The sequence below is a fragment of the Eucalyptus grandis genome, chromosome 8 (genome assembly GCF_016545825.1).
Source record: "Eucalyptus grandis isolate ANBG69807.140 chromosome 8, ASM1654582v1, whole genome shotgun sequence".
Classification (NCBI taxonomy): Eukaryota; Viridiplantae; Streptophyta; class Magnoliopsida; order Myrtales; family Myrtaceae; genus Eucalyptus; species Eucalyptus grandis.
The window spans coordinates 44,690,491-44,704,443 of record NC_052619.1 but is presented as its reverse complement, the minus strand read 5'-3'; the positions used below and the strand labels follow the sequence as shown (position 1 = coordinate 44,704,443).

The 13,953-nt window shown below is 36.1% G+C and overlaps 1 protein-coding gene across 10 annotated transcripts; it reads right to left on the bottom strand.

Moving 5' to 3' along the window:
* Positions 1-638: 638 nt before the first annotated feature.
* On the bottom strand, positions 639-12,238 carry LOC104414551 (actin-related protein 9). Of its 10 annotated transcripts, none has more exons than XM_010025696.3 (22): positions 12,128-12,238; positions 11,946-12,018; positions 11,744-11,853; positions 11,525-11,584; positions 11,355-11,423; positions 10,579-10,678; positions 9,276-9,475; positions 8,887-9,007; positions 6,294-6,361; positions 5,790-5,879; positions 4,994-5,044; positions 4,551-4,682; positions 4,224-4,313; positions 4,058-4,128; positions 3,772-3,971; positions 3,649-3,692; positions 3,519-3,568; positions 2,758-2,803; positions 2,220-2,270; positions 1,394-1,540; positions 1,115-1,171; positions 639-983 (listed from the first exon to the last, which is right to left on the bottom strand). In XM_010025696.3, the coding sequence occupies exons 1-20, from the start codon at positions 12,128-12,130 to the stop codon at positions 1,397-1,399; spliced, it is 1,773 nt and encodes a 590-aa protein (XP_010023998.2). In that variant the 5' UTR covers positions 12,131-12,238; the 3' UTR covers positions 639-983; positions 1,115-1,171; positions 1,394-1,396. The 10 variants fall into 10 exon arrangements, with proteins under 10 accessions (XP_010023998.2, XP_018716970.2, XP_010023997.2 ...); XM_018861425.2 differs by having other exon boundaries at positions 649-1,033; XM_010025695.3 differs by having other exon boundaries at positions 649-997.
* Positions 12,239-13,953: the final 1,715 nt, after the last annotated feature.

Sequence of the window (13,953 nt, the reverse complement as noted above, 5' to 3'; positions counted from 1 at the left end):
TGAAGGGTATACAAATTTTGAAGATTGGATCCCCCTAGGAGCGCCCTTTATTTCGATTCGTTACGTTTTCGTATAAGAAAATCCAGCATGGCTTGAATCGAAATTATTACGTATCAGTAATTTGGTCTGGTTATTTTAATCAAAGAAAAATGTTTTTATCATTATTTTCGTAAATAATACAAATGATCATATTTTTAAAAATGTCTTATTTATTTTTGATTTTACCAAAAAACTTTTCATAATCAACAACAATCTATACCTCACATTTTCATTGACGATGATAATACTTTTCCTTCATTCACTTTTATAAGTCATACAAGCAAATTTTATAGAAAAATTGTTGATTTTCCGCAAAACAAACACATGCCTGAGCAACTATATCTTTTCAAGTTATGCTATTGCCAGTTTACTTTAAAACCATGAAAAAAATACACATCAATTGGATTTCTATTCAGATCAACGTTCTTAACCAAGTTAAATCCTTATTCTATAGTTGCTGAAAATGACTTTACATTTTGTTGGATCTGTACAGTAAGATAAGATAAATTTCTTTTTCACGATCATCCTAACTTTGGCTCGACCATTATACACGGATGCATACAAAGCGCTTACGTTCCCGTGGCAGAAGACGAAGGAAAAGCAAGAATCAAACGTACCCTTTGTAACTCAATAGAAAAGGTGCAGTTAATTTCACTGCCCAAAAGATTTACACCTGCTCTACTTCAGTCAGCTAAAAAGCAAGAGAAACTACTTAACGGCAAGCTCATCGATTTTCGCATACCTTAAACTGATTCAAAACAGGAGAAGCTAAAAGGCCAACTACTGAGATCCACACTGTCATGCTCTAACGTTCTGCTTCCGACTCCGAGCAAATGAAGTGACGAGTACAAACGAAGATAAACTCTTCCCAGCCACCTAACACTGCCATTGAAGCATCTGCTTTCTTTGTCCACAAAAATCAGCCGGCTTCAGATCCACTTCAACTAACAATGAGAAGCTTCATTAATTTGGGTGTGCAAACTATGATCAGATACTGAGATTGAAGGAATGAAATGCAACAGTTATAACTACTCTGCAATTATGCAATCATTCAGATGAGACACTGGACACTTACCGGGCTTATGACCTTGCCCATGGAATGTGTAGAAGGGGAGACCAACTACTGCAACTGCTGTACAAGTGAAATAGATTTAAAATGTCAACATCTGGTGCTGTCTTGTAGACACGTGAGTGTATTTAAACCCATGGAGATCAGCAATCAATGTCCTCAAATGCAGTTTCCAACATCCAGTGGCGAAATGCTCATATTAACTTAGAATATCCCGCACGTCATAAAGAGAGCATGTCAGTTGACCAGTTTAATGGGAGTAGCTATGAGCCTGAATTGTTTTACCTTTCAAGAATTTATGTAACATGTTGCTTGTGCTTGGACGTAATAAGAGTCCTTGTACTTTCTGCCACTACCGACATGGATTCCATTGTGAATCCAGTCCATACGATGTATCCAAGCATCTCGGCCAATATCCAGAATTCCTAGAATCTGTTGAGAACAAAGCATGCCTCCGCAGTAAAAGGAAAATTTAATCTGTCAGAACACTCCCAGCAATAGTCTTTCAAAACTAGAGATATATCAGATTTTGACACAAAAATTTTCATAAATTGCTCTGCAAATTAATAGCATGATAATCAATCAAGTTAAGAAAGGCTACAACTTAATTTAAACAAGTAAGGTCATCACTAAGAAGTTGCGAGTTTGAACAATGGACATGAAAATTGGTGAATAAATTTAAATTAGCCAGACTATCTGAGAGACCATGACAAGGTCTGACTTGAGGATAGCATCAACATTATGAGACGAGTTTGCATCACCATCAATGTTATCTGATGGTAATGCAAACATGGCACATCTCTTTTTAAAGAAGCTTTTCTTTGTGTCTTTAAGACGGTGTTTTATAAAAAGGCACGTACTTTTGGAAAAATGCAATGTTTGCCTTTACTCCCATAATTACTGGCTGAGTAAAAGGGGATTTGGTGAATATGTTTTGCATGTTTTGATTAAAAGACCAATGGAATTTCTTATACAAAACAGCCCCCAATCTCCAACAGGCAGGAAAGAAAAAGAGTAATGTTCAACTCACCAAATACAGAGTCTTAGTCAAAAGTCATCTTCTTACAGCAAAAAATAGTGAGAAGATATATTGAGACAATGCTTATCTTACCGCTCCGCCTTTCCACGACACAAAAGTAGGGTGTGTTCTTGATTGCAAAACCTGTTGAAGACAACAACTCAGTTTACTCAATCCAGAAGTGCACAAACTTGGTCTTATTGAAATTTCACCTCACATACACTATTGGTAAGTCCAGCTTAAGAATATTGCACATCTGATTAATCTTTATGATGAACTCTTCAAAGTATGAGATGAAAAGGTGACAAACTCAAGTTATGTGATACAAATGATACGCCCAGGAAAAGCCGAGCCTCTATAACCTTTGAATAAGACATGTTTTAATTTATTTGGATGACTACAACCGAGCAGCATAGATAGAATGTAGTTCTTTGATCCAGCAATATAAACATCCACAAATCAACCTATTTAACACGTAAACATTGTGCCAATTAATGCTGCTAATCATGCAGTTGCCAGTAAAATGAACATAAGCTGCACGACCACCTAATCTCCAGGGCTAGTCCACAACTAAATATAGCAAAGAAATACTTAACATGACAGCAGTGAAGCAAAGAAAGAGTGTACTGACCTCGACTGTATCAATTGCTTCATTTGAAGGAATTGCATGCAATACTCTGTAACAACAGAATCAATGAGTAATGAGAAACAATTTTAGGCTTTGGCATTTCTATTGAAAAGGTTCTTTGCGAAAATAAAAATAAAAATACCGGACAATGACACCAGAGTCCATGATGGGCACTGAGACACATTATCATTGACCCAAGGTTTGGACTTTTAAGTTCTCCAAACAAAAATCCTTCTATTTAAATGGAAGAGATGTAAATAAACAAAGAGCTAACATTGCAAGTCCTAACAATGATTGTTGCTTGATATATGGAAAAAGTTCAAATATAGGGCACCAAGGGGGTGCAACCCCATTTACGGAAAGAGCCCAAAAAACTAAAGCCATATAAGAAATAGCTGTCAAAATAAAAGGGAGCTCAAATACTGATAAACCATCAACAGTATAAAAGATAGTAACATAGAAGAATAACTTAGGGTTTTAAATATCATGAATTTATGACAAGTCCGAAACATACAAGTATATAGCCCATGGTCTTATATTAATGTGATCTTTCTTAGGACTTTTTGCCAGAAAAGAGGCCAATGTCTTGATTTAAGAGGGGATTACTCCAGCAGATTTCCATAAATAAATTCATTGATTTTCTTTCAGCATAGACAAAGCTCTTTAGACCCGTTTATACAGAGTCAAACATGAAATTCTGTCCCCATGCCAGAATACTCACAAAGCCACGACTCTGCAAATGTTTAAAGCATCAGTAAACTAACCTATCTTCCACAGCAGGAATGAGACCCTCAGTCAGAGCTACACCACCGATCTGAATCACAAGACCAAGTCATTTTTCCAAGTCAATTTATAGCAATTCAAGAAACATCTCATTGTGTGCACTAGACTCACCAGTTGTATGGTACAGAACAGTTTTCTCTTGAGATCGATGCGGCCTGTCAAAGTAACATATTACGATCCATACCACATGACACTCTGCAAGCAGAGTTAAAGAAGAAAATGGTAGGGACCTACCGGTCGAAAGAATACTACTAGTGATTGCTTCAGCAAGGCCAACCTTCTCTTCCTTCTTCGGTTTTGTTTGAAATATCGGATAGCTGTCCCACATTGGCAATCCAATGTTAAAACCAGGATAGAGACCATCCGCCATGTCTGGTCGTCTGGGATAATCAACATGCCATGTTTCTTCTAGCATATCCTCGTAGTCATTAAACCTTGTAAAACAATCACCGTGGTAGAGACGTTTTATCACAATTAAACTTGCTCAGAAAAGTATTTTGAACGTAACAATTTCACTCACCAAGAACGAGGTGGTGGAGGATATACATCTGGAACCAAAAGCATTGGATAAAACAAACCCATAGGAGGTACCTAATTAGAAAAGAACCATTAGTCCATCTCTAAACAGCTAAACATCTAGCAAGCGAAGTAATATAGAGAAAGAGAATTCAATTTGGGAGATATACATTGAGAGCAGTAAGCCTTGTCCTATGAGATGCAGCTGGCATCCCATCCTCGTACGAGTGAACAACTGCTACAGCATCAACCTCCCCCTCCTGTAAGCATGAAACTTAGTTGTGGAAGAATGCTAAGACACAACTAGTCCGAGAGAGAGCATGCAACACATGTTTCTGCATACACAGTGATACGTATTTATGGTTCCTAAACTCAATAAATCCCTGTTCTCGCGTGGGATTTCCACCATTAAAAGTGGAGCATAGATATAAATTTATAGTGCTCGTGAGTATAAATTTTTAATGAACACTGAATTTTAATTACCGAATCAGACTCACTTGGATGTAACAGTAGGATTCTTTCAGTTCGTTTAGCATCAACATGTCTATAGGCTTGGTCAACATGTCTGTGCGAACTTGTGGCCAAGTTTGATGATGCCTCTGGGTCCATAGGAGGCATCTGGATATATCCTGAAACCACATTACACATCAATATCATAACCATTGATGTTTATGAAATAGTTTCAAGTCCAAGGAAACAACAAAGTAGATATATTGGACAAATAATAAAAATTTGCACGCTGAATTAAGTTATCTCAAGATATAATATAAAATTTTGTCAAAAGCTTTCTATCTCTAGAACGAAGGCAGACCTCACATACTACAAGCAAATCAAAAAGGAATATTCAAGTATGTAAGGTGGGGAGGTAAATCAACTTTAAACATTCAGCAAATGATGGTAGCTAGGCTAATGCGGATCTATGACAAATAAAAAACAGCACCTCTCCACCAAATGGTAATGTCTTCTCGGTGTTAGGTAGAGCCACTCCATCCTGACAATTAAAAGAGACAATTCCTTCATTAACTCAGCGGAACATAATATATCATAGTTTTCAAGTCATCAGTAGATATAATGTCTGGGCAGAATGTGTAAAAGTCTAATTTGTTTCATTGTTGTTCATAAAATATTGGCACAGCTGAGGGTTATTTTTTTACGAGAAGAATGTTAGTCAGACATAAAATGCAGCATCATAGTGGTCTAGAAAAGGAGAGTGCCTGTTTGCAAATATTACCTTAGTAGTGTAATTGATGGAAGGCAAAATCCAAACCTAAATAGAATTTTTTTGTCGTTTTGATTCAGTTTTCATCCATTAATTTGGAGGTGACATTATCATTAACAAAATGAGAAATGGTGGAACAAGAAATTTATAGCAAAGAGGTAAAATAAACACGGAGGCGTGAGCAACAATCTCACAGCTGGTATTGGTCATGACAAGTCAAGAATGATGTTCAAAGTGGAGACTGCACCGTCTTTCATAATAATTACTGGGCAATATGGATTTTGCAAATAATTATACAGATCATTGGTCACACACAAACACAAACAAGGATAGCTCCTTTTTCTTTTCCTTTGATTTATTGAAGGATGTTATATCTAAGGTCAATCTATGTTGAAATGACCAGTGAATTTGCTTCAAAAGCTAGGAGGCAATGATTAGCACCGCATCATCTGCTCTGCATCATTTAAAGCAAGACTTGTCCTCCAAGGAAGGAAAAAAGTTAGAGAACCGCAAGTACCTCAATGCATATGACTGACGTCACCTGAGCTCCCATATTTACAATGCATGCAGTTGACAAACCATTCCCAAAAGCTGCAGCAAGACCTTCCTGAGGAATCAGTTCAGGTCAATAAACTATTTAGTCTACTAATGCAGAAAACAGTGGGAATGTACAGCCATAGATATATATTTGTCCAGGACGATGATCACATCATGAGACTCAAAACACAATTTGGACCTTGCAGAGTACAGAAGAGAAAAAATCACACGTTTGGAAAAAGTTAATGCCATGCAAAGTAAACAAGCTGTAAGATAATCTGGTAATGAAGTTACAAAATATGCACGTCCATAAAAATTAATTATAATTTTATGGTATTTGGGAATTACTGTCATCGGAACAGTATGACGTGCTAGAGCACATACTATTTTACGATTTAACTATTTTATCACACAATATCTTTCACAGTTTAACATAAATGGGAATAATTTTCTGAAAGTCATTAGAAGGCAGAAAGTTACCAACCTGGTGGACCACAGCGGAGCTAAATTGCAAGTCCCGCAACACTATAGAAAGCACTTCCTTAATTTCTGCTTGAAACCATAGAAAACAGAAAATTCAATGTGGAATCTGCAAGATTCCCTGGCAAAGAAAAACAGCAAAACAACCAAGGAACCATTCTCTGGATTCTGGATACATGTATTCAATGCAAAAAGCTAAACTTATGAGAAAACAAGGCAAGATGTTTGCAGAAATATTGCCATAGAAAAACCTTTTTGCTTTACCTAACAAAAGATGTATTTTGAGCACAGATGAAAAAGGATACCACCCACTCAAGGTACACATGCAACTCATCCTTCATCCATTGATGTTACATACACTATGTCATGTCTTAAAAGTATGGTTGGAAAGGCATATAACTAAGGATGAAGGATCCACTGATGAATCTAAATAAAAACCTCTTCCATCAGCAACATGTCTAAGCTTACAGAATTTCAACTCGATGAATTGGATAACGCAGAACTATTTAACTAGTTTAACTAAACCACATCTTCAACCCGAATGAATTACCTTAACTACTTAAAAAAACAGAAATTCTTGCATAGCATGGATGATTTAAGGGAGCAGGAGCACTTATAGACTGGAAGTTGATCAGAGAAGGATAGCTAATCTATCATAATCTATTGATTATAAAGTACCCCATCTCCTTCAGGCATAGTGGTTTAAGTGTAGAATCATTCATAAAACAATTATTCCCCCATTCTTTTAAGGCTTGTAGCAAGCCAGTACAATTTTGAGATTTTTGTATACCAGTCACAACAGAACCTGATGGAGATCAAATATCGTTTGAAGTGCTCAAGATTGGGAATTGAGACTGTGTGGTATTTCTTCATCCTTTGTTACAATCTTGAGAGTGTGAACCACAATGAAGATAAGGATCATTTGGTCTTGGTCTATTAGCAGGTATTTTAATCAAAGCATGTTCTAATCTGTCATTTCAGAGAAATTTGAGTGAGGAGGCTAATTTCCCACAAAGGCGGATCTAGTAAAGGAAGTTCCTCAAGAGTCGCTTTCTTTCCCTAGACAAGAATGCAGTTTTGAATAGCATTTTGACAATCAGTAATGTGCAGAACGGCTTTGATTCTGGTTTAGGTGCGTTCTTTGTATGTATGCCCTAGAGATGGTTAAATCACCTACTAAGCCACTCCACAAGGGCAGTACATTTCTGGAACACTAATTTAGCACTATCGGTGCTTTCTTGGATGAGTTTTCTATAGTAAGAACCAGTTTGTTAGGATCAGAATCCTACTCATGAAGGTGTCTAAGGCATCAAATCGTAACATCAGGTTGTGGATTGTAAGATCCTAAAAATTACTCCAACAATACAAAAATCTTGAATATTCGTCTGAATTTAATAACTATGAACATTGTGCAACGATAAAATTCCAATGGTGTCAATTTATAGTTCATATAGTTCATGCTCAAGAAAAATCTATATTTCTATCACATAGATGTTAGGATATACATATTTCAAGGTTGAAGTATGTCAAGATTGATTGGTGGGATCAGTAGGATGCATTGATCCTATCACTTTTTAGCTTAGGATCAGGACCATATAAAGATCCTAGCTAATTAAGATCCTACTTAATATCTGAATCACTTCTTTAGTTTCAAATAAGATCTTAGAGTCCAGATTGGATCCTAACAGCCATGGTCAAGAATGAGCTATCACCATGGATAAGAATCCATGTTAGCAAAAGCAAGGAGAAGAAGAAATTGAAGGATTCCATTCAATTTCCCCAGCAGTATCACTGCTGATTTAAAGAGAGAAATGTTAATATTTTATAGGAGAAGCAAATGAAGCATTTACTTTAAAACTTATTCACGGCTTTTGAAGAGGTCTTCTATTGAGAATTGTTTTAACAGGGGTGGCAACTCTCCATAACTCTTTTACAACTAGTGTATGTTATGCTTTCTCACATAAATGCTATGTTGCAATATGAATCTGACACACTGCCATCTGAAAAATCATTGCGCACTTGAAGAAAAAGGTGGGAAGAAGTTGATATAAGATCAAACATACAACTAAACCTCATATCCAAAGTTCTATGTCAGACACCTTAATCACACCTGGTATAAACTCCTGAAGCAAAAGGGACCAACATAATTTATTACTGATCCATGCTTTAAAGCTTAAGAAAAGGCAACCAATTGCTCAACAAGACGCAAAAGAATCCGCAAAAGAGCATTAATCCCGGCAAATTTAATTTTCCTATTGTCAACCTATAGATTATTACGCTAACTTAAGATTTTAAAGGTCCTTTTTTGGAGTAATCTTTAGTGACAGCAATGGTACACTACTTCTCAATTGTAGAGTAGAATAAAGAAATCCATTCCTAAAGATAAACCAAAGTAAAATCAGCCAATGAACCATAGGAAAAAATAAAGAAGCATGGAAAGAAACCGCACTATTATTTCTCTATTTATAATCAAGCATATGTTCATGTATCCACTTACAAACACAGAGAATCCTATGAAATGTATAAGCAGAAAAACTAAAAGTAAGCCCTTCGTGGATATAACAAATGAACATAATCAGAGCAATGCAAATAAGTACCACGATTGTCGAATGTCTCTGGCACCACAAGAATAGCAGAATACATATTCCTCTCAGATTGGGGTATATGCAGTTTCTCCACCAATATCCAGTCCCAGATAGTATGCAAATCTTCATATACCTGTGAAGCAAAATTATAGGGTTGAGCAACATCTTTCCATATCATTCTTTTTTCACTTCACCATATCCATACTACTATTGTATTACGTAGCAGATGTATGACAGGAGTTTTGCTGGATGCTTAAAGCTGACTCTTGATGGGGCTGTAGATACCAATGAATCTAACTAAGCAATGTACTTAATTTATTCCTTCTAGGAATGAAAGAGTAAAACTCAGTAATAATCAGACGGCAACTTCTTTTTACACATAATGTTTAGGGGTATCTCACCTGCTGCATAGGATAGTCTTGTGAAATGTTAAGATGACCTCTTCGGATAGGACGGCACAAGCAATAAGGCTCTGTGGGTGATATTTTCAGAGCCTCCTCACCACAAATGAACCTTCTGTATTTATGTTCACCTAAGTCCATATCCATTCCTTCATGTTGGTCCAATGAAGTACTAGGCACATCTTTATCCTTTGAGCTATCTGCAAAGCAAAGGTACAAGTCATATACAAAAGCACAAACTAAAGACTTGCTGTGGATTCAATATCAGCACAAAAAATAATCATATTGGATTATGCAACTCGTATTTAAAATAAACAACCTTGATAATGCATATCACTCAGCAATCACAAATGCAGGTGACACATAATTGCAGGGGAAAAAAATGCTTCCACTTTTCATTCTGTAGGTCATTTAGCAACCCCGACTATTTATAAAATGACAAGACCTTTGCTCTAGCCGAGAGCCGACTTTACATATCCTTGAATAAACAAGAAAATATTGAAAACAACCCATTACCTTATCAACTTCATACATTCTTAAACAAACCAAGTCACCAATACAACCAACAGAACTTTAGTGGACTGACTACAGGCTAGGAGCATTGAAGCTGGATGCTTCTGCTCAAAATCATAAGCAGCTACAGCTGCTTCTGTACAAGAGGCAGAACTTTATACCATGCTCATCGGAGAAATAATCGGAACGAGCATTTATGCGTCTAATCAGCTGCAGACACGATTAAAGGTTTATGGTCAGAAGTTCCAAACATTGACAGAGTGCACCATCCTGCTAGCTATCTACATTTTAGATGACAGCTTCCATTTCATGGCATGCTAATGATATAAGCTACTTAACATCCCTGATACTCCAATTTAGAGACAAAATAATCATATGGCATTTTTAGTTTATATCTACTGCATAATTTCTCTACTTAGTTCCAAAAAGTATATAGAGATGATCAATGTTTCATGGTAGTGGGTCAATATCCTAGGCATCTAGTGTATTGGAGACATGCTCCAGTCCAGACAAAAGCTAAAAATCTTAAATTGCTACGACTATTTAATTGACAGAAGCCTATACTACATCAGATCTTAGACAAGGGAAGGAAAGATCTATGTTGCCATTTTTCTTTGCATAGAAGTCGTCCATGATCTAACAGCAAAGTTTCTGAGTCTATGACATATAAATAAGTAGCAGCAGACAACATAAATAAAAAGAGAAATGTAAAAGGTCTGAGCCATAGCGAAGTCAACTAACTCAAAAGAATCATCAGCCCACAAATTGAGAATAATAGTTATAAATAGACCTGTTACCAGAGTCGAACTTTGCTTCTCATTCACATCCGTCCAAGCAAAGACTGAATCTTTCCTAACATTCTGTGGATTATAACCATCAACGCGTCCCATCTGTATAACAGGTAAGTCAGTTTTCCTTTCATCTTGAAAACAAATTGACAAGGAATTGGGTTGCCTGACACAATCCTGGACGAACTCCAATAACAAATATCATGATGCATTAGAAACTGAAGACTGCAAAACAATACACATAAAGGGTGGCAAAGGACATTCATTTACATGTAAGACACATAGACATCCAAGCACTCTGGGTAGACCTCTATTCTGTTTTGGGCGGTGCTGGGTGTGTTTATTTATTAATTAGGTTTTGGGGGGCAGGTACTGAGCTGACAGTACTTAAATTTGACAAATATACTAGATCCAAGGTTCAATGACACTGCAGTCTCCTCTTAGACAACAATGCAATACAGATTTAAATAGAACAAGAGGAGAAATTTCTCCCTAAGTTATCAAGAAAGGCACTAAAATCTTTTGCGTCCTTTACTAACCATCAAAGAAATAAGACTTCCTCAGAGGACAATATGCCCATAAAAATGAAAAAAAACTTCATTATCTTGAATACTGTATGAATTGGAGATGTAAACAGCGAAGTTCACAAAAAAAAAAAAAAAAAAAGCCTCCTCTAAGTCTGCCATATCATTTTAAAGATTAAGTAGAAGCAAGAGAGCAGCTTAACTCGGGCGATGAAGAACCAGGTCCAACAATATTTTCAAAGGAACTTACAAACCTTGCGCTGGAAAGAGCCGCTGTTTGGGACCTCCTCATCCAAGAACGGAATCTTCAACAAAGATGCTATCTGAGGTACACTAACCCACACGTTAATACTGAGAAAAATTTGAAAATTTCAAGGCATTTACATTGTCACAACTAAGGACAAAACAGCAGAAGTGAACTCACAATATCATAAGCCTTCTCTCGCTCCATGTGTTGGGCCGTCGTAACTTGAGAATTGAGCATCTAAAAACTCCAAAACAACAACAACGAAGTCGAATGAAACCCAACGAATTCAGAAAACGCTCAGCTCAACGCAAACCATAAATCCCACAATGCCAAACCCAAATGCACATAAAATCAAACCCAAAAGAGAAGAAGAAGAAGTCATGAACATTGTGGGACCTGATCTTGCACGTTTCGCTTGGGGACCTGGCTGGTGTACCGGGCGATGCAGTGAGGGACGATGAAAGGCGCGTCCTGCTGAGCGAGGCCCACCCTGATGTTCGCAGAACCTATAAAACCAAAAGGAACGAGTCGCGTTCAAGCCACAGCATTCAACGCAAGGAGCTATTCAGTTCAAGAGAGAGGAAGGTGGGAGGAGTACCGGGGTTGATGACGACGAGATTGGAGCCTCTCTCCGATATGAGCTGCGAAGGGATCGCCGTCTTCAGATAATCCTGGCCCCAAAAAAACGAAGGGAATTGCGAGAGATTCAGTGAAGAAGCTCGAAAACTCAAGCACAGTCATTAGGAGAAAAGAGAAAAGAGAGAGAGAGGAGATGATCACCATGGCTGAAGCGAAGGAAGGTCGAAGCGCTTCTCGTCCGAGTGTCTCTCGCTCTCTCTCAGAGCGAAAGAGAACTGACGACCGAGGCAGAAGCCGATGCCTCCAGCGACGACGTTTTCCCTTCCCTTCACATAAGAGAAACAAAAGATTATGCTACTTTTTTTGTTTTTTTTTGTCGGAATTAGGGTTAATATCCTTAAATATCATAAATTAATACATCAGTGACAAATTTATCCCAAACTACTTTTTTTACCACAAAAAACCCTAAATTGTTACACTTTTAACAAATTTATCCCAAATTGGTACATTTGTGACAAATTTATCGTATGTTAGTTTCTATTAAATTTTATTGTCAAATTAATAAATTGAGAGTGATTGTTGACTAGTGTACCAATTTGTGATTTTACTTTCCATTTGTCATAGTTATAAAATTTTTGTGATTTTTGTGATATTAATTTAATTTAAAGGATGATATATTTATTACAAATGTATCGGTTTAGATTTTTAAAGGATGAATAAATTAATTTGGGATAAATTTGTCACAACTATATCCATTTAGGATTTTTTTTTTGTCAGTTGGGGTAAATTTATTAGAGATATACCAGTTTATGGTATTTCATAGTCAAAAAATTAGTCTGTGATAAATTTATCACACATGTATCAGTTTGGGGTTTTTTAGGATATTAACCTTCGGAATTATAGTACTAGTTGAAGTAGATTTGTCATAATTTAGTTGGTATTTTGGAAAATTGTATAAGTTTGATGAAGCTTTTACATCAACTTAAGTAAAGCATCTTTAAGTAACTTCAAGTATATTAGGGTCATATGTGGATAGTATTGCAACATTGTGATTATTTTAATTTTCCTTTTTCTTTTCTTTGATTGGACATTAATTAGATTTTGTATATGTCTTGGATATCTATATAGGGCTACCAATGAGAGTATTATAATTTAAATACTAATTAGATTATTTTCTTTAAGATTAATACCACAAAAAACGTAAGTTGGTACACGTATGTCAAATTTATCTCAAACTAATTTTTTGATCATCAAAATCCTCAAACTGATATATTTGTGATAAATTTACCCTTCATTAACTTCCGTTAAATTTTTCTATTAAATTTACTAATGTGGATGACATATGGTGGCATGGCATCAATTCATAGGTTTAATATCACACAAAATTTCAAACCGGTATACTTATGATAAATTTATCCCAAACTAGTACATTTATTACAAATTTATCCCAAATTGATATACTTGTGACAAATTTATCAAAAACTAATTTTTTCATGTCATTAAAAACTCTAAATTGGTACACGTGTGACACATTTACTTCCCTTCAATTTTCTTAAATTTGACTGAGTTGTACTCTAACATTGCATCTATATCATTAACACTTGATTTTTTTTTTCTATTGGAATCATCATTAGAAGACAATTTGAAGCCTACCCAATACACATTTCATTCCTAGGCTGCAGATGATGCCCACTAACTAAAAGATGGACAAATTGCATGTGCAAATCTACAAACAAGTAATATTTTACATTATGAGCCGGGAGCAATATACTTTTCTAAATATAAAAGAAGACTTAAGATGCAAATATTGTAGAGTAGTAAGTCTAAATTAGAATATTAACCTATTCTAGCAGCTGTGGAACCATAAATCAATTTCAATAATATTTATCACCACAATGGGCAAAGAGAGAGGGAGACCCTTCCAGTATACAAGCCATATGCAATTGACCAAATTCATCATAAGAAGGCACATAACATCAACTACACAAAATGAAGAGGACAAAATTAAAACCACATATCAATATATG